Genomic DNA, 22,085 nt, shown 5'->3' on the forward strand with positions numbered 1-22,085 from the left:
AAAAATGGGGTACTGAACTGAAAAGAGAATTCTCAGCAGATGAAGTTCGAATGGCCAAAAGACACTTAAGGTCATGTTCAACCTCCTTAGCAATCAGGGAAATGCAAATCAAAACAACTTTGAGATACCATCTTATACCTGCCAGAATGGCTAAAATCAAAAACACCAATGATAGCCTATGCTGGATAGGATGTGGAGTAAGTAACGGGAACACTCATCCATCGCTGGTGGGAATGCAATCTTGTGCAACCACTTTGGAAATCAGTATGGCAGTTTCTCAGGAAATTCAGGATCAACCTACCCCAGAATCCAGCAATACCACTCTTGGGAATATACCCAAGAGATGCCCTATCATACTACAAAAGCATTTGTTCAACTATGTTCATAGCAGCACTATTTGTAATTGCCAGATACTAGAAACAACCTAGATGCCCCTCAATGGAAGAATGGATAAAGAAAGTATGGAATATATACATTAGAGTACTACTCAGCTGTTAAAAATAATGACATTTTGAATTTTGCATGCAAATGGATGGAAATAGAAAACACTATCCTGAGTGAGATATCCCAGACCCAAAAATATAAATATGGTACTCACTCATTAGTGGACTCTAGCCATAAACAAAGGACATTAAGCCTATAGTTCACAAGCCTAGAGATGCCAAATAACAAGGTGAACCCAAAGAAAAACACATATAGATCCTCTTGGAACTTGGACGCAAACAAGATTGATGGGCAAAAGGTGGGAGCATGGGAGTGGGGGAAGGGGAGAGGAGGAGAGAGAAGGGAAAAGAAAAAGACTGGAGAGTGCTTGGGGGAATGGGAGGGTGGAGATGGAGGAAGGACAGATATAAGAGCAGGGAAGAGGATATCTACACTAAGGGTGCCATTTTAGGGTTGGCAAGAGACTTGGCTCTAGAGAGGATCCCAGGTGTCCATGGGGATGTCCCCAGCTAGGTCTTTGGGCAGCAAAGTAGAGGGTGCCTTAACTGGCCTTGCCCCACTAACACACTGATGATCATCTCTAATATATCCATAGAGTCTTGGTCCGGCAACGGATGGAGATAGAGACAAAGTCCCTCATTAGAGCAATGGACTGAGCCCCCAAGGTCCAGTTGAAGAACAGAAGGAGGGAGAAGATGAGCAAGGCAGTCAGGACCAACCGCGAGGGGTTGGCCCACCCACTAAGACAGTGTGCCTTATCTAATAGGAGCTCACCAAATCCAGCTGGACAGGGACTGAACAAGCATGTGATCAAATCAGACTCTGAATGTGGCTGACAATGGGGGCTGACTGAGAAGCCATTGATAAAGGCACTGGGACTTGTTTCTACTGCAAGTACTGGCTTTTTGGGACCCTAGTCTATTTGGATGCAAAGGTTCCTAAGCCTGGATGGGGGGGAGGGAGGGAAATGAAGGAGGGAGAGTGGGGGAGCAGGAGGGGAATGGGAGGAGGGGAGGAGGGGAGGAAGTGTAAATTTTTGAATGGAAAAATAAATTTTAAAAAACTGGAAAAAAAATTAAAGGAAGTGAAAGCATCTTATTGGGGTTCAGAGAGACAACTAATTAGTAAATAGCTGAGTTGTGAATAAGCTCACTAAGCAGAATGCAGGAGGAGGCAGAGGCAAAGATGCCAATCGAAGTTTTCAAGAAGGTATTTTAGAGGTGCTATGGGGAACCACAAGGACACCTCGTTCAGAAAGCACTTCCAACCTACTGGAGCTTCACCCACTTTTCCTCTAAATCTAACTTTACTAAAGATAGACACACAGTTAAGAAGTTGCCCTAAAATATAACTACTCCACAACAAGCAGCAATGGGATTTATTACTCTACATTTGCACATGCTTTCCCGATAAAAGAACTGGCACTCGCTGCCAGATCTCAAGAAGATGACATTGTTGACCTACAACTTCTCAAGAGTCAACATTAGACTTTTCACCAGGTTCCACTGAGAAATTTCACCGTGTCCCTTTTTCAAGGTAACAGAAGCTCTGGACTAAATCTGGAAATTGGGGGGGAAATACAACTATTCTTCATGTCTGCTTTGAATGCTACTTTGAACTATGTAGAAATACACAGACGTGAATCTTGCCTTCAAAATTTGATGAGGGGTATTTTCTCCCTTGGAACTTCCTCCATTTTCATGAGCTCTTTCTCATTTTCCTTTAATAAATCGATGTTCTCTTTGATCCAGAAACAACAATAAAATTGTATTAAACTTTATGAGCATATAAAATGCCACCAATCACCACTTAATATGACAGCAATATTTTGTGATACAGGGCGGATTGCCACATGATAGTTCTTGATCAGGTGATAAGGGCTATTTGGTCAGAGGAGCAAGAGAAGCTCTGCTCAGAGTACTCAGAAAACACTAACCAGGGCAGGTGGGCATGAGGTGGGATGGGAGTTTACGCTCTACCACTAGCTGGAAAGAGGAACCTCAGAGAGGAGAAGGAAGGAAGGAAGAGGGCAGAATAAAAGGCAGGCTTACAAAAGAAACTATATGGATAATATGAAGCGGGAAAAGAGGGGTGGTCTGAATCCATCTTCCACACCAAAACTTTCCCGATGAACTTGCAAGAAAGCTGGCGTCTTGGCAAATGTTAGTCGGTTCCTCCAGCGACTAACAGAGGCTGCAAAGAGCTCTGAACACATTCAGGATTCCATTCCGATCCGGAGCCACTTCAAGTCAGAGGTCCCTGGAAATTTTATACTTTGGATGAGACGGTAGCAACAGCAGGTAAAATTTTTCGAAGTATACATGTTCAGATCCCAGGTAATCAAATTTAGGAAGTGCCACCAACAGTTGAAATCAGAAGAGGATTGAAGTGGCCAGAGAAATGTAAAGAAAACCCAGGGAGCCAAGTAAGTACCGCAGGCAAACCTTACTACTCCCTTTCATCGAAATAAAACTTTGCTCATTTCCACTAAGTTAAAAATGAAAATAAAAAGGTTAAGAGGTGCCAAGTAACATTTCACTCAAACTCAAATACTTAAAAAACAAGTGAAGAAACTGTTTTCAAAAAATGGTACTCTGGGTGTGACTAAAGGAGAGGAACAGTCTTGTTGAAATGAACACAATACACTGGCTGACCAGCTGATGGGTATTATTAATAGCAATTTAATGAAGATGAGAAAAGAGCAATTTTCACGGCCCCTAAATGTGGCAATAGTCCCGATGAGACCTTCCGAAACACAGGTGAAAAGGGCACCACCACTCACACTTCTCAGGCCACCAGCTAGCTACGGATTCAGGCAAACTACGTGGTAAGGAGCCATCCACTGTGAACACACACGCTCACGCAGCTCCTGTCCAGTTGTGAAACCTTCAAGCAACACTGAGCCCCAGACAAAAGAGGGGCCTAACCACGCAGCTCGATACAGATCTTCTCTGTACAGGCGCTGATAACTATGACAAATATCATTTCTAAGGCACCTTGCACACCTAACATTGGTCTTCCTTACCAACCAAACCAATTATTGGGGTAGAACTACAGGTTCATATTATGCAAAGTTTAAAAGAAAATAAAACTGCCTTCTCTTCTAAAGACCGGGTAACACGTACGCAATGAACGACACTTTGTGCATGCGTTTCTTTAATTTGTCCTCATTTTCCACCTAGAGAGCCAATAAAAAGTGAGAAGGTTTATAATAAAAAGTTGTAACTGGCAGAGTGAACGCAGTTCTGTGGTAGAGCACCTGCCTGAGAGAGACAAGGCCTTGGGACTGGCTGACCTGGCCACTGAAAACAAGTTTCTCTTGCTCATGTGAACATCACATCCTTTGGTAGAGATGAGAGTTTCAAAGTACATGTGAGATGTCACCCTACAGAGTTCATTAGACATTAAGAGTGGCAAACCCCAAGATTTTGACTTTACCAATAATCTCAAATGGTGCCACAATATAAATATTACTTTTTTATTAAATACTAATAAAATATTTGTTTTACACAGCCCTCAAAATATGAACCTTCACACAATTACGGTTCTGGAGAAACCATTGAAAATACTTTTTGAGAGGGTCTCTCAGAATCCCTTACAAGGTGGCTTACTGCCTTAAGCTTGAATCTGTCAAGTGTACAGCAAAAAAGCATAGAAGGTGATGACAGCGTCTCCCCATGGAGCAGAGGGAAAGCTTGCTGCAGGTACAATAATGTCTTCTTCCAGGACAAACGTCATCACTATCAAAGACTCTGTCCTTTAGGACTGAAGCTCCTCCATGATCCAGTTCAAGGTGCACACAGGGGTCGCAAGGTCTTCACCCTGTCCTGTAGGAGCTGGGGCTCAGAACAACTGATACCCAGTTAGTTTGGAAACTAACCGTAGTCCTAATGTCCTGACCAAAGAGTCTCCTGCCCTCTGCTGAGATGTGAAGATGAAACAAAGAAGCTGAAGGCAATACACTTTTAAAGAATGAAGTCCTAAAGCTTCCCCCGAGATAAACCTCTAGTGTGTGTGCATTTCTGCTGATCTGTTAGGACAGGCACTGCCAGATAACACCACGCCTTCTCGATCCTCGTGTTCCTGTCCTACTGTGGAGGCTGAAATTTAAATTATTCAGTACACCAAAACCCTTTTACCTCGGGGGTTATGTTAAAGAGCATGCTTATCATATTTGTGTGGTTCCTGTGGTGTCCTCCTTCCTCTCTTCTGTAGCCTGAGGGGAATGCAGTTTTATCAAGAATTCTTGAACCAGGAGGATAAAGGAAAGCAAAACTCAGCCTTCAAGGAAGGGAATTACAGAGCCAGACAGCCTAGACTACTTCTAATTACATAAACAACTGTCATTTGGGTACCACTAGTGACCAAACATTTTCATAACTGAAGTGACACATACACCCAGCCTCTGTTGATAAAATATTTTCAGTAGCTTTATGTCCAAAACCTAGCTCAGTACTTTAAACCAGCAGCTGGCCAACTACAACCCACAGGCAAAACTCAGCCTGGCCCTTTTATGTAAGTAAGGCTTTAGTAAACCATAGTCATGCCAATTAATTTATACACATTTCCTTCCTAGAACAAAGGCAAAGCTGATTGGTTCCAAAACACAAGGTGGAACTTTACTGGTTCAACAGTTTGTGCAGCCCTGAGCCAAGCCACTTTTAGAAATGGTCGTTTAATCTCATTGAGCATCCCTAAACCGGTTTGCTATAACTAGACTTGAAATTATACACAGTGTAATGCTTTGTGTCTTAATATTAAAGAGAGAAAATGGATGTGTCTGCCATCTACACGAAAAATGTTTCCTATTTCTTTTTATTTGCAAGGCAAATAACTTTGCATAGAGATTTAATGACATAAGTCACAGTTGCTTATTTTGATTAGCTCTCTAGCATTTATCAAGAGACAAAAAACCAAGCAGGGATTCTTAATCAAGGATAATCACAGCTGTTAATAGTGTAACTTTTAATTATGTACGGTGATATTTCTAAAAGCTTTTTAAGTAGAGATGGCATTTAAAGATTAAAACAACAATATATGTGTCAATATATGAAACTTTATTATTGAACAGCCTTAATTTCATATTTTTCAATATATGCATGGTAATCAGTCAATTCAGCATTCATTCTAACATAAGCCTGATCCCCAAAACTACAACACTAATCTAGCCTTAAAAGCCTTTGCAGAAAGAATTTCAAGTAATTATGTTTGGCATATCCTACCAAGCAAAGTTTCTCCCACTTTGATGACAGTCTAAGAAGTTTCCTTTTCTTTCCCTGTGTAGTCCAAAGTTACACTTCCAAACCCAGTCACCAGTAAGAATTGAACTGTGTCTCCAAAAGAGTAAGTGGCATTCTAGGCTTGCCCTTACTTGTGACAATGACTTTATTTGGAAATAGTGTCTTTGCAGATGTAGCAGGCTTAAGATGGTTTATTAGGGCTGATCTCAAACACACACTGACTGGTGACCTCAGAAAAAGGTTTGGTTAGAGAATAAATTAACAGGTAGTGGAGCGGGGAGGGGAAGAGAGAGAGGAGAGATGGAGGAGGTACCATGTGATGTTAGAGGCTGGGACTATAGGAGTGCTTCCACAGGCCCAATACCAGAGCTACCAAAGACTGCAAGAGGCATGGCACGTGCCCTCCCTGTAGAGGTGCCCAGGGCAAGGTCCGGAGATGTTTTGCTTTGGATTTCAGCCTCCAGAACTGGGAAAGAAACAGATTCTCTTGCTTGAGCCCATCCAGGTAGTTGTACTTTGTGATGGCAGTTCAAGGAAGTGGAAGCCACGGCACATTTGTGGCTGCTTGTGTAAGTGTTGTAGTACAACCAGGGTCGGGTGTTTGACAGTACAGTTCAACAAGACACCTGACCATCTTCCCGCTTAATCTGGTCCTCCACTGTTCTCTGCCCAGCAGGATGAGCTTCTGCTTTTATTATTTTAGTCTTTAACAAAGAGTTTTTTTGGTAACGACCTCCTATGTGTATCCTGCCAAAATGAGCCCAGCCACAAACTAGAAATATATGTGTACATCCACAAGAACTCAAGTCCAAACAAAGATGTTGGGGGACGGGAAATATTGAAAATTGACTCAGAAAACTCAAGGAATTTACTGCACAGCAGACAGCCCTGAGCTCTACTGGAGATGTACCCTCTCCAATCAGTGCTGAATGCTAATCCCTTTGGATTCCTGGAAAGTCTACTTCATTGTTAAATCAGTGAAAAGCTAGAGACTTCTTAGGGTACATAACCAAGCACTCCAGGGCTGTAGTGTTATCACTGTGGGCTTGTCTGTTTTATAAACAGACTCTAAATTAGCTTTGTAAGAAACAGCCAAAGGAGCTTTCTCTAACAAAATAACAAATCTGCTACTTGAAAGACATCATTCATCCACCTTCTATGTGGGAGTATTGTTATCATGAAACTAAAACCAAGCATTCCTTCTCAAGTGCTTCTGGATTTTAATTATCAAATCTGAACGTCACCAGAAACATCAGCAAAACATCAATTTTAATAAGCTGCCTTAAGACTGAAAAACAAAAAGGTATTCAGTCATAAAGCCAAGTTCACTGGAGTCTTGTGCTTTTATTTTTTAATTGCACAATGGTTATCTCGGGAATTTATAAACATTTAATAAACTGGAATCTTCAGAGTGAATGCCCAATTTAAAAATCCAGATAATATATGTTTGTGAAATATAATCTGACTTGAAAGATATTAAAATAATTTGCAAAAAAAAAACTGTAAGGAACCAGGAGCTAAAGGCGGAATGACATTAGGTTGTTGCTGAAATCAAACGAAACAAATAAGCAACAGATACATGGATTACAGGCAAGTATTTTATTGAAATGTTCTTAAGTGGAATTCTCTCTAAAGTGCATCTAAAACTTTCTGTTCCCTTGTATTTTGGAAATGGGACACCAGTGAAAAACTTGCTTCAAAATGGACAGTTTAGCTTTTCATTTGAACACAAATTAACTATCAACTAAAAGTGTAAACAAAGTAACAGGGGTGCAGTTAGCCAAACACACTGAGCCCTAAAGTCTGTAAGGAAGGGTCTGCAGGCTCTCCTGCCCACCCGAACAGTCTTTCTTTGTTTAACTCCAAAAACATCTGTCCAAATCGCTTTCTTGTGACCTCTGTGTTAATGATGTGTTAAAGAAATGGTTCCCTTCATTTTCGGGGCTCAGAGAAGTCAATTCATAACTTCTCAAATGAATGAAATATTCTTACTGGGAACAAATAAAACTTTTACTCTACTCATTTACAGTAAACCAACATATGTTTAAGTTTCTTAAAAAATAAAATTCCATTTTCTAGCAGGCAGACATAGTTCTGCATAGAATATTAATGGTTTAATTGTGGAGTTTTACATTTTAAAAGACAAAATGCCTAGGATGCAGATGAGTATACAAAATTTAAACAGTAAATAAATGTATTAAAATATTAGTATTCAAAAAAATGTGTAGTTTATTTTCTTTCCCTTAGAAACCACATTCTTTGTTGTTTGTAGTTTATATCTCTTCTGCTCATGAACTCAGAAAGGCTATAATTTTCATTATTAGAAAGTAGAAAATAAGGTTTATTTAAATAAATAATATAACGGTTCCCTTTCATGCAGTTAAATAATAAATATTTAACAGAAGAGAAGGCATTTGATACCAGTACAATCTATCCTCCAGCGTAGGCCAGTTCAGTACTAGAACTATGGGTATGGGTCCACACGTCTGACCAACATCTAAACGGAACACGCATTGCATTACTCTTTGTTTAAAACAATGTGGCACCCAGTAGAATGAGCAGCAGGCAGGTTTCTTTGTGTTTTGTTGGATCCTCTTTATTACTGGTATTACTATTGGGGGTGGGGGGGTTGAGAAGCTGCTTTGTTTTTCCTGTTTTTATTCTCTTTTCCAATTCAACTTGAACTTAATTATGTCTCTTCAAAAGAGCAGCTCCAAAATTTTCTGGATAGCTATCTCAGCTATCATAGTCGGGGTATGGAGCAGGCGCAGTCAGCGGTAACAAGCCCATGAGCGGAAATGTCATTAACATGACAGAGAGAATCCTTTTTCCTTTGCTTAGCCTGGTCAGTGGTCAACAGAAATCTGCCTGATGTTTCTGCAGTTTCAAATAAAGGCTAGCCTCTGACAGGATTACATTCTCTGCGCTGAAATGCATTAAACCTTAAGAAGCATGCACATTGTTATGTGAAACATGTTACCACTGCTCCCTCCTATCCAAGCACTGGCTCCATTTTCTCCAAGAGTGGATTTGTCTTCTACAACACTGGGGTATGAAGAATGAATAAAGGGCTTTGAAATGATAAGAACAAGACAACATCATCTACGTTGCCTCTGTGTGCATGTTAAAGCTTTTATTGTCTCCACAGACAGACTTTTCAATGCGGCGCTATTTTTCCTCACCCCGGTAAACTCTGGGTTTTGTTTCTTTAGCCAAGGAGGAAGGAGGTTATATGGTCTGGGCTTACTGAAGCAGTTCGTAGAAGCATATTCATAGGCCATCCTAAGTGGCAGTCCGATGCCAGGCTTTGGACAGAAGCTGATTAATGTTTCCTTTACTGGTGAAAGAGAAAATTCCCTATGGAAACTGACCACTGGAGAAAATGGCAGTAAAATCACAGAAGAAAAGGTCAGAACCTTGGTCAGAGGGAATGACCATCAGTTCTGCTTTGACTCCAAACACCAACCTGAGACAGTGTCTCCTCTTCCCACCCTCCAAGTAGACCTCTCTACGTGGCTTTGCTGCCCGCCATGCACACTCCCATGCAACCTGTGTGTCACCACACATCACGGCAGAACTCTTCCGAGAAACACGGCTCAGAATGAGTTCAACACCCAACTGAAGACACATCAACTTGACCCAGGCTGAAGTTCAATTGTTTCTCTAATGCATAAGTAAATAAGACCTGGGAAAAGGGACACAAAGGAGTAGGGCTGCACTAGTCGAGTTCCCTGACCCCCACCACCCTCCAGCTCTCAACTCTCAGAAACCATTTCTCTGCCTATTCTTAAGGCAACAGGTTTTCACTATGCCATAAATATCTATTTTGGTACCAAACACATTTACCTCACAAGAATACATAAGAAATACAATAAAAAGCTGTTTGCTTATTTTACATTTATTTGTTCAACATATTTTACACTGGATGTATACCACATTAGCATGAAACTGCTTTAACAATGCAGGCCACCTGTCTGTTAGCAGTCAGCTAGGGTAACTCCAGTTTCAGAACAGGTACCCAATGTTTTCTGCTTTTTATTTACATTTAATTTAAAAATAAAGCCAAAAAGAAGTGCATTATTGACACAGCAGATACATGGACATTAAACATTTTGACACACACACTTATCCAACACAACTTTATCCAATAAAGTAGAGAGTCATGTGAAGAAGTGCTGGTTTGAGTTGCTGAACTCCAGATGACTAGTTCTCCTGCTGTTCCTCACTGGCAACTCAATATTATTGTTGTCAGTGAGCCACTGCAGAACCAAGGAAAAGACAGTTCAGAGGCTTCATATGACTCCCAGTAACCAGTATGTCTGACATGATCAGTGCTCATTCTACTGAACAACACAGTCAAACTTCCATGAGAAAATTCTCGGGATTTCTGCAATGTTCTACAAAGCAAACGCCACAGTGATACACCTCCAAGAAGTTTATGTTTAGACTCCAAGGATGCTCAGCAGTGAATGTGCACAATTATATGACTGTCAGATTAACACAAACCAGAAGTCTATATCCTCGGTACCCATGCCAACGGTACATTATAAATTATCATTTGACAATTATCTAGCACAGAAATTTGTACTTTAAAGAAAAAGTTAGCTATAGACCATTAAAAAAAAAAAGGTCACAGACAACAGTAAAATCCAACAAGGGAGCATGCTACCTCAGCATACAAATTACTCTATTTCTTCTTATAGTTGACATTTAAGTCAGAATAATTAAATTTATTTGAATACTTGAACCAGAGGTACAAATGCAATTTACACAGTTGTGACCAGAGAGTCTTAGACGACTTATCACTGTCAAGAAAACTACACATAATCAAAAAAAAAAAATATTACATGTGTCCCGTGGGTTTCATTTTATTTTGACAATCAAAGGCACAAATACAAAATTGTCGATGTAGTGATAATTATAAAATGTTTGTTGAAGTCGAAAATATTTCAAGTCTTTAGAGGACATTAAAGTGGGAGACAAGCTTACCACATCAATCTCACATCCAGCTGACCACATCAATCTCACATCTACCCAAAGTGCTCGACCTGAGAGTTACACACTTTGTTGGCATCCTGATATTAAAAAGTGGCTTAACTGGAGGGCTAATAACTCTGAAGACAAATCTGAATATGAATTACAGTGACATTTATAAAAAGCAATTTAGACTTTTTTTTTGCTTTTCTGTTTGTTGGTTGTTTTTTTTTTTTTAGATCAGTGATGCACATACTATGTAAAATTAAGGTTTTTACATCAACGTTTGGATTTCACGATCTTATGCCGTCCTTTCGAGTTTGTAAGAACAACAATCCCTATGGGTTCTCATGATCATATTTCTGGACCCTTGTAGCAATTCTCACTGATGGAGCTGCAGAGTTTTAGCTTTAAAACTAAAAGGCAGCCAGGAAATTCAGTGTCCTCGAGATTTACAAACTGTCCTCCAAGAACACTCAATGAAGAGCCCAGAGTTACATCATTGGTTATACTCACTTTACGGGTAAACTAGGGTTGTGAATAAGTTAGAAAACATTTGAAATAAACATTTATGTCCTTTTACCTTTGGCAGAGGGCTTTGCTATGCTTGAATTTGATGGTTTGACATGCTCTGTGTATTTGTTTGGCCAGCTCACACAAACAATTCTAGAGCCTCTGTACCAGGATAACTAAATTTTCCATTATACAACCCTAAACCATCTCAAACCAAATGAAGCTATGTTTTCCGATAAAAAAGAAACATTCCATGTTTCTTAGTGGTTTTCCTAATTTAAGGAACTCAAATTCCGAGAGGTAAGTGAATTCAGCCAATGCTAGGACATTATGTATCTTAACTGATACTAGTTTTCCATCTTGGAAATACTTTTACTATCAGTGAATATTCTAAGTAAATTTAAGGTAGCTCAGAAAAGGGAGAGACTATCAGTTCCCTTATCTAGCTTAGAGAGATCTTGAAATTGGAAACCTAAGGGGCTGGATGGCAAACGCACATGAACAGAAAGAATCCTGGCTACAGGTGTCCAGCTTTCTGCTTTAAGTAAATACTTAGCTAATGGCAGGTCTGAAGATCACTGAGGAGAGACTGCTAACTCCTAATCAGCAGCTTAAAAACCAGGAACTACCACTGGATGATTTAAATGGTCCGAAGAATGTGATCTGAATCCCACCTCTGGACACAAGAGGAGATAAGACATTCTAAACAGCCATCAAAACCTTATGACTACTATCTAGTTAGGAAAATTCTGATAAAGAAGGGGTGTGGTATTGCCCTCCACCAGCCCTTCAGTGGGCCTGTCAATCACCTGTCAAAATTTCCTCAGAAAAGCCATCAGTTGTAGAACTTGGAGAACTAATATAAAGTCTACGTAAGAATGCAAGCTAGCATAATGATCACTTTGGCTATTGCCACCACTCATCTATTGAAAGTGTCCTAATTTTCTCTGTAATAAACCTTGTTTCTTCTACACTACAATTTATGTGTCTGAACTCATCCAGTAGAGCTCACAGGGACTGGAGCAACATCTACTCAAAGCTACTGCTGCAACAGATTCCAAGTGGAAATGAAGAACGGTATCTCCAACTGATGTAGATACGCATCAAGAAATCTCACTCATTATTGGTTGGAATGAAAAACAATACAGTCACTATGAAAGTCTAGAATTGACGTGATTAAACACCAGCAAGTCATATAATCTTACAACCATGCTCATATTTCCCCAGATGAATTGAATGTCCTGAGCAGCTCCAACAGAGTTGCCAAAGTTTAGGCAATGAAGGTACCCTTTAACATGAGAGTGGATGTAAAAACAAACTGTGACATAAGCATACAATGGCATATTTTATGAAGTAAAAAAATGAGCTATGGAGCTAGAAAAAGACCAGCAGGAGGCCAGTCTGAAAAGTTATGCATTGCACACTGACTAGCTTGACCATAGAGCATTGTTGTCATCTTTAGTCTTTAACTGAACCATTCCTCCAGCCCAGCATAGGGAGTTTTTCTGGAGTATAGGTAGATACAGAACAAGTATATATTCATAAACCATAGAACAATAAAAACAAACAGTAAACCCCAATAGAAAGAGATCAATACTGATGTGTTGACAGTACTGTGTCACACAATACAAAGATGGTACTGTGGTGGAGCTCCATTCTCAAGGCCAAGCATGGCCATATCCATCAGAGTAAACACAGCCATGGTGATCTACAGAAGACCTTGATTCTCAAGGCTGAGCATGGCTATGTCCATCACAGAGTAAACACTGCCATGATGATCTACAGAAGACCTTGATTCTCAAGGTTGAACATGGCCATGTCCATCAGAGAATGGATTATGATGATCTACAGAAAACTGTGATGCCACAGGAATGGCAACAAAATAGTCAAAAGTATACAGTGATAGCTACGTTCATAGAAATGGAGCTTTTTGACATTTTCTCAGACAATGAAGTAGAGGGCTCACCAGACGTTAGCCACTCACCTAATAGTCCACCTGCCACTCCCCCCACCCCCCCGCCTCTTGGCATGGGAAGCGTACAGGAAAAGGGAGGCTAACTGAAGATAAGATCTAGCAATACAGTTTCAGAGCTAGGGTGGAACTTTGCAGTGAATATCTCATGATTGCTGTTCCCCAACTCTTACACTTAACCCCAGGGATGGTTTACCAAGCTGAACTGAGGTGGAATTGTTTTCCTGTACTGTCGATGGCCTACCTAGGGAGGAAAGGTGCTTGTTCATGTGTCTTGAGGAAAATTCATATACAAAAGATAGAAAATGGAGAAGACTGCTCGCCTGGGAAAAAGGAGGATGAACTAATGTGAGCAGTCTTCCTGTGAAACTCAAAGTACTCTATATACAACAGAAAAGCAAGAACATAGGTTCAGGTTCAGCTTTCCACCTAAACATAAGCCAAACTTAAATACGGAAATGACATATTCCCCAAAGCATAGTCACGGCAACATAAAAAGATAAAAAGCAACATAAAGGACATGAACTAATGAACAGTGACATCTTAATGGTGCTCACCTGTCCTGTGACTGTTCTTCATACATCCTCTCCTTGCCTTCTTTGAAGAGCCGGATGGCTCGCTTTGACTTCTTCATGAGACTATCGATGTAGATTTTAAAATACTCGTTCTCGCTCAGTTGAGCAAGCTTCTGGTTGTCATCATATTTACTCAGTATAAGTCGCAAATGCTGATACGTATCAGGTAAAATGTCAAGTATATATGGTGGGCTGTTTTTCAACTGAAGTTTGGGATTTTGGCACAATCTTACCTAAAAACAAAGAAAAAATAAAAGTTTTTATGGGAACTATAATATTTTCTCTCATAGAAAAATGATAAATAAGTAGAAGCATGCCCCCTTTCTTTCCCACAATGTAACCTGTGCTCTGACTTACTGATTCAGTTTACAAAGCACCAACAAATACTTTTCTCCTTTAACTACCAAATCCTATTCTCATATTCCACACAGTCTTTCATCTACTACTTCCTCATTTTCAACTCTGACTCTCTTGATTATCTTTTCTATAATGTCACAGTGCTAGAGTTTAAGAGAACCCCCACATCCTGCTCACTAATCACTGTATACTGTCAATATTCTTTGTTTTAATGAAAACAAGTGACCAATGACTAGCTAATTTGAAGATGTTATTTATTAAATCTATTGAATACATGGCTAAAACTATTTCACAGATTTTAATTAATATTCTGATCCATTGTTTCTGAACCCTGAGGAGAATTTTTAACAAATATGTAACTTTAACAACCGAGTTATTAAGCAGTTAACCAAATGTCAGATCTAAACCATCTCCCCCCCCACACACACAAACACACACAGTGTCTACCAGGCCTGGAAACATGTGACGTATACCATTCAGTCATTCCACCAGGTGCCTCCCAGTCAGTGGAGCATTAAAGAGTGAGTGCTGCCTGCAGAACTGAAAATACTTTCTACCAGAAAAAAAAAAAGAAGTGGTAATTCAAATCTATACTGCATCCGCTTTTACATGTTATTATGACTTTGCCATTAAAAAGTCCAGTTCCTTCTACCCCTATGACTAGGGTATTGAAAACCGATCAATTTGTTTATTTTAAAAAGATCTTTGGGAATTGCATAATGCTTTACTAAGGCACGAAAGCAGTACTCACGACACGCTAGACATCCACCTGCAGAAGAATCTATTATGTCAGTGTAGCTAGCACAAGGCCCTGAGTCCCTCAGATATATGGCCTTTTGCTTTTATAAAAGATTTCAGGGCAAGGTATTTTAAACACAACAAATCAACAATCTTGTCCTCTTCCTTCCCATTATACTGAACCTCACATTTGGGTGGCACCAGACTGGCCAAAGGACATTTCTGGAACCTGGCTAATAAGAAGCTGAGTAGGAGAGACATCTAGTATGGGTTTAGAGGCTTTATATGCAAAGCATACAGTCACTTCCATAAATAGTAAAAATCATGGTTGGCAGTCTGAAATAAGCCAGACAGAGAAAAATACTGTGTGATCTCATTTATATACAGAATCTAAAAATGAAGGCGAGAAATAAGTAGAAACAAGTTGAATAATAGCTATGAAGGTTAGGGAGCAGAGAAAGTGGGGAAAGTAGGTCAAAGGGCACAAAGTGAAATGAAGGAAGATGAACAGGTCTAGAGATCTGACAGAAAGTACAGGGACCAAATTAGCATTATCAGCTTGCAGACAGACACAGCTAAGGTAAAGGTCTGCAGACACCTCAGCGCAAAACAAAGCGGGCATGTTTACTCATATGACCTCAGGACCCTGCTCTCCTCGTAGGTATATCAAAATATTGTGCCATAAACCTTAAAGAGACACAATTTTTAATGAAGAGAATTGTTTTTACAAACTGTACAGCTTCAGGAACACACAAGTATCCTAAAACTGACCATCCTGCCGCGGGAGCAGGGAGCTCCACTTCAATATGCTCTCCATAGGGCCTCATGGAAGCCAGGTCAGGGAGCACGTGCGGGTAACAGCGGAGCCTGAGAGCAAGCAGAGGAGTGTGAAACAGGAGTGCAAATACGCTCATCCACGTGTGCAGTCTGGGAGCTTTTCGAATTTTTAAGTTGCTGTTTTCTTTATAAGTTGAAGGAAAATTCTCCTTCCTAATCAAGCATATATAGTAATGTGATAAGGACCCTGCAGATGATAACGGCTTCATGTTTCACAGAGCTAACAACTGCTTCTGGACACGCACAAAAGTGCAGGGACAACAGAAAAGGAGTGAACTGTCAGATGTCAGGAAGCATGAACACAAGCAATGAAATAAGCCACCTTCAGAATGCAACATTTCCTTCTATAAAGATACCATCATTTATATATGGGGTATGGGTTTTATGGTTTTGTTTTTGTTTTTTGAATAGAATTTCTCTTTCCTTGGCTGTTCTGTACCTTGCTTTTGAAAGCAGGCCGGCCTTGAACTCACAGAGATCCTCCTGTCTCTGCCTCCAGAGCGCTGGGATTAAAGGTGTGTGCGCCACCACACCCAGCTCAATCATGTCATTTTTGGTAAGAAGAAAACTCTGCCTTAAATTGTCAGTCAGCGACCTTTAACAAAACCATTTCACACAATGACCTTGCATCACCCTATTTTCTCCCACTGCGTAGAGTTCTAAGACAAAAGATTTTAGCACACAGTATACAACTAAGAAATAAACAGGTTAAACTGATTAAAAAGATTCAGTGTACACACACAAACTTTTGTCTTTTAAATTGTGAACCTAGCCTTTATTGAGAGAACCACAAACACACACACATACATATATACACACACATTGTATAAATGGTTTGACTGTGTAATTTGCTTAATTTTCATAATTTAGTTCTACAGACTTATAATTAACAATTTAGAGGTAGGGGTTTGATTCAAATATAAGAATACTACCTTAATCCTCAAGAGATTCTTGGCAAGAGTCAGATGGAATCTCCTTCAGTAGATAATACCAAGTCACTGCAGAGGGAAATGGCTGACAGTGTTTGCACAGGTAACAGAGGGGAGGTCACTGCCATGAGACATACGTACACACCTAGGACATAGCTTTTTAATTATTTGTTGACTTACTTTTTATTATATTGTCTGTGTGTGTCTGAATGCGCAATGGCGTGTGTGGAAGTCAGAATAACTTGATAGAACAGTTCTCTCCTTCCACCATGTGGGTTCAGGTCGCCTGCCTGGCTTCAAGCATCTTTACCCACTGAGCCACATCTTACCAGCTCCAGTGTTTCAATTCTTGAAAGCTACCATGAGCTCACATGAATTTCAAGTTCTTACAGAGGACACAGCTGAATTTTAGCAACATGTCCTTGTAAAACGTCACAGGCTGATCAATCATTAACTTGTAAAGAGAGACAGGGCAGCTTCAAATTCATTTGTTCCATTGGTTAATATGTTAACTATTTAATGAAAAATATCACTTATCATTTTTAGATATTCCAATTAACTGTTCTTTAGAAGATACTTTTCAATCTTGTGGATATCTAATTCACTATTCTTTACATTTCATTTTTCTCACGTGCCTTTTTTATTGTAATTTCATGTGGAAAACACACACTGCTTGATTAAAGGAAAAACTCTGTGAATAACTCCCATATACCAGGTACTGAGCTATGTGTCAGGAAATTGCAGATGAGGAGAACATACTTCCTGCCTTAAGGAGTCTGGCAAATGAGACCTAGTTCTATATAATTAACTGAGGAGCAATGTGATTCTTGCTCAAAGGGATTTTAAAAAAGAACTCATCCAATCCATTCATTTCCAGATTTGAAAAGCTAGAAACTACGAGGATGAAGGGACAATTAAAAAACCATCAATTCAACACAAGAGTTTGCATCTTCTGAGCCTCAGGCCTCTGCCTCTTCTGAACCGTGGGACCTTGCATCTTATAAATCTCTGGCTCCTGCATCTTCTGGACCTCGGGCCCCATCTTCCTAACTATATCACAACGGAATTAGAAATAGGCATAAAATTAAAGCTTCCCTTCTAAAATCATCTCCACTTTTATGTTATTCCATTTGCAAATTTACATGAACTACATGGTCCATTTGTTAGTTCACGGAAAGTAAGTATATGTGCCAGGCACGGTTTGGGGCAGAAGGAAGGCAAAGGATTAAGACATATACATGTCCTCATGATGTTTTCTAGTGGGAGAGGTTGATGGCATAAGAAAGAATTACAGATTTCAGAACTGTGATGAAACACGAACAAAGCTCTAGAGGAAGACAATAGCAGCTAAGTCACATTCCCAAGAGCATCAAGAAAAGCATGGCTAGATTTGCAGGAAGGAATATTCCAGGGAAATCATTGTGCAAAGGCGTAAGAGATACTCGAATAAAGAAAGGGGTTCATGCAGTTGTGCTAAAGGGTGGGAGCACAGGAAAGCTGTCGAGTATAAGGCACAGAAGGCCTGGAAAAGGCTGGGATCAGTTGGTGCCTCAGGACGCAGCAGGCTACACATTTCAAAGTTTGCACAGGAGAAAGCAGACCTGATGGAGCTGAGCTACTGTATGCGTTTGACTGTGCAGTTCATCAGCAGGATTACTACTAAACTCTGTGATTTATGACCACTCCTGCCCAAAATGAATAATCCTACCCCAGGACTATGACTTCTAAGCAGGTCAAATTCAATTCCATTCAATAAATATTTATTAAGTGCTTGCTATGTGGAAGGAACTACAAACCAAGGGAAAGAAAAATAGCTTTTCTAAAAACAGTGTATTAAGGGGGGTAAGAGGGGTGGCAAATGAAGCTTACCACAAGGTTAAAGCTCTTCTAGAAATACCTAGGCTGCACCTACAATGAGAGATGGTGGCTAAACAACAGAGCCTTCACAAAGAAGTAGACCCACTTTATGTTATGCAGAGAAGGATATTTTAGAGCACCGATGATAACTAAAAAAAATTGATTGATACAATCACTTGTCTTCTGAACCAAAAAAGAAAAAAAAAATCAGGCTTAGAATGTTAAAATGAGGCTGAAAATGCCACTGTAGTCATTGACCCAAGGATTTTTGGACTTTTAAAGAGAAATCTTTAAAACCTTGAAAATCACTAAAAGCAACTTTCTCCTTGTGACATGACTGTATTAAAACTCGGAAATTCAACCTACTAAGAGGGGCTTCTCAGTACCAAGAGGGCTGACGAAGGGATTGCACACTCTATAGCAGTACAAAACGACACCTGCACTTAATTCTGCTTAAACATGTGGAAGGAAACTATGTTCATAGAGTCTCTGTTGACTGAATACAGAAAATTATTGTTTAGCATACATACTTCACATATTTCAATAAACCCAGACATATATTATCATAGAATTAGGCATTTTCAACTCTACCAAAGCAAAGGCACAATATAAAACCAGAATTTTTATTGCTATAAGAAACTTACAAGCTATTAATTACTCTAGGAGTGTTCTTACTTTAAAAAGACTTTGGCTATCTCTTAATGAAAATGTACAGCCAAAAAGTAATAAAGAGGTTTTAGATTAGCTAGCATGCCTTTCAAAGAAGGTTGGCATCAGCTCTAAATCTATGAAAGAAGTTTTACAAAACCAAATGGAAATGGTAAGCAACTGTATCTGCACTGTAAATAACTTTCATTCCAAAGCGTACTTCAATTCATGGAACATTCAATGATACTGAGCCAAGTCACTTAATTCCAAACCAAGTATGTATGTTGTGCTGGAGATTTGACCCAGGGTCACATTCAAGCTAAGCTTACATTTTACTACCACTAGTTAAACCCCAAGAATCTTTTTTGATTGTATTTTAATTACATTTCTCCATTCCCCTTCCTCCCTCTAAACCCTCCCCACTCTTCTTCAAATTTATAACCTCTGTCTTCATCAGTTGTTATTGTATGCAAGCATGTATTTGTTTATACATTTATATTCCTAAATATAATCTATTGAGTCCACATGATACACATATGTATGTTTTCAGGGATGAGGGCTTGTCATCGGACAAGTCCCAATGGATACAGCCACAAAACACTGTCACACCTAACTCAGATTTCGGGATTGTTGCAGGAGAGAAGGCAGGAAGATCAGGGACTTAGCTGTGAGATTATGCTTACTGTAAGATGAAAAACTAGGCTTGTAAGTGCTGCAGGAATTCCTACTGCCAGTAGCTTTTAATTACCCGCCCACTTGGGCGTGGCCTCTTATACTATTTATGCCAATGTAAAGTGTGCATCTACCCCTTTTCCGGCTGCAGAATTCAGTTGTTGTTCCCCGTTCCAGCAGAGGATTGTGATTTGTGAGTCTACCCCTAAATAAATAACCCTCTATTATATTCAATTCTGAGCTAGTGTGGGATTTCTTTTAAGTGTCCTTCTTCAATGTTAGGCCTCACCAACAGAACCATGAACATAGAGGACACCAATGCACATGCCAAAGTGCACAGGGGAAAAGCCCATGATGCCTCAAGAGTACACAAAGAACTACAGACAACTGAGTAAAGCTGGGAGCTGGAAAAATAGTCCTCCCCAAGGAAGAGCACATCAATTGGGTATCTCATATTCTGAAGACAGAAATGTGAAAGCCTTGCTTGCTCTTCTTCTGAAAACATTATTAGAGGTTTCTTACTCCAGCTACATGAATGTCATGGAAATAAAAAGCATCTGAATGTCTTTAGGTTCTTTCCATCTTAATTCAGCAACTTCCTAAACATACAAAAGTACAAAAGAATAAAGAACACATAAAAGTATACATAATATTACAGAGTAAGTACAAAATAATACAGCACTCTTCACGGGCTATTGGTTAGGCAAAAGAAAGCCTACAGAATTGGCTAAGAGCTTAATACTGGTTATCGTGGGATTTAGAGAAGTTTAATTCCTTTATATTTTATAGTGACAGTACCTTTAGGAGGTTAATATTAAAAGTAACACATCAAACAACTCATTATAGTCAAATTATTTGTGTGCATTCATCTCTCCTGGAGAATCTATCTCTTTTCTTTGCTAGTCTATCTTTCTCAGTACAAGGAGAGGTCCAGCAAGTGTCTGATTTTAGTCGGTAAAGCATGAGACGCGTAATCTCAGGGTTGTGGGTTGAGCCCCATGTTGGGCACCAATTTGTAGAAGGAAGGGGGCTGCTTGTTGATTCCAGGCCGCTTAGCCCCAAAATAATCACATAGAAACTATATTAATTAAATCATTGCTTGGCCCATTAGTTCTAGCTTCTTATTGGCTAACTCTTACATATTAATTTAACTCATTTCTATTAATCTGCATATTGCCATGTGGCTGTGGTTTACCGGCTAAAGTTCTGGTGTCTGTCTTTGGAGGCGGCTCCATGGCTTCTCTCTAATTCCTCCTCCTTCCTCCCAGCATTCAGCCTAGTTTTCCCTGCCTACCTAAGATCTGCCTTGCTATAGGTCCAAAGCAGTTCCTTTATTCATTAATGGTATTCACAGCATACAGAGGGAAATTCCACATCAGAAGAATAAAGAAAGAAGAGTTAAGACTCTTCTCAAAAAATATATATACATCAAATATCCATAAAATTATTTAATGAATCCCCCCAAAACTGAATATTTTAGAAGAATTTGGTAGTGTCAAATATAAATAGTAAACACCTTTTTGATGTACCCCCTGTAAGAAAAAAATCACTCTGCATCAGTGTACTTTACTGTCCTAACATAAGGGACATACATTAGGAACAACTGAGCCTGGGCCCTGGTTCTGTTTCCTCCAGGAAGTCTCATTGGTTTTTATTATTCTTGGAGAAAAATAAATTTAAAAAAAAAAATGAAGTGCTTATCAGGATGAATTTGTCTCTCATTTCTTTCTACTTCCTCTTCTCCCTCTCTACTTTATAGTCCATCACAACAAGGCCAAGTCCATGGAGAGTTCACAAAAGTACGATAAGATAAAGGCTTGGGCTACTCTACTCAAAATCACAATATAATCTTTTCTTTCCTTCCTTCCTTCCTTCCTTCCTTTCTGGTGGTTTTTTTTTTTTTGAGCACTTTCAGATGTTAAAAACTTTTCAGTCTATATGAAACCCTTAAAGAGTCTGGGGTATTCAGTTTCAGTTCAGTAGTAAGACTAAAGACAGGCCACTAAGTGTGTCACCTTACAAAGAACCTTTTAGGTTTTTCAAACCTATGAGACTCTCAAGAAAAGAGTCAGGGATAAAACCACCAATCTTTGAACAGAGAGAATACTAAGAACTACTTTAACTGCTGGTATGTGATACTTTGATGCAGCTTAACAATATCTTAAATCTTAACATACTAAGCGTGGTGGTTTGACTAGGTATGGCTCCCATAGACTGATGTGTTTGATTAGCTGGCCCAAATAGAGTGACACCATTAGGTGGTGTGGCCTTGCTGGCGCAGGTGTACTGGCGGAAGTGTGTCACTGTGGAGTTGTGCTTTGAGGTCCCA

General features: G+C 39.6%; 1 protein-coding gene across 4 annotated transcripts in view; it reads right to left on the reverse strand.

Moving 5' to 3' along the window:
- Cblb (Cbl proto-oncogene B) overlaps positions 1-22,085 on the reverse strand; it is a 183,770-nt gene that overhangs the window by 153,702 nt on the left and 7,983 nt on the right. For all 4 annotated transcript variants that reach the window (XM_041672999.1, XM_041672997.1, XM_041673000.1 and 1 more), the window contains exon 3: positions 13,701-13,951. In XM_041672999.1, the coding sequence (XP_041528933.1) occupies positions 13,701-13,951 (251 nt within the window). The remainder of the gene's footprint in view (positions 1-13,700; positions 13,952-22,085) is intronic.

Source organism: Microtus oregoni, unplaced genomic scaffold (genome assembly GCF_018167655.1).
Source record: "Microtus oregoni isolate MIOR12 unplaced genomic scaffold, Mior012 000023F_ref0000262, whole genome shotgun sequence".
NCBI lineage: Eukaryota > Metazoa > Chordata > Mammalia > Rodentia > Cricetidae > Microtus > Microtus oregoni.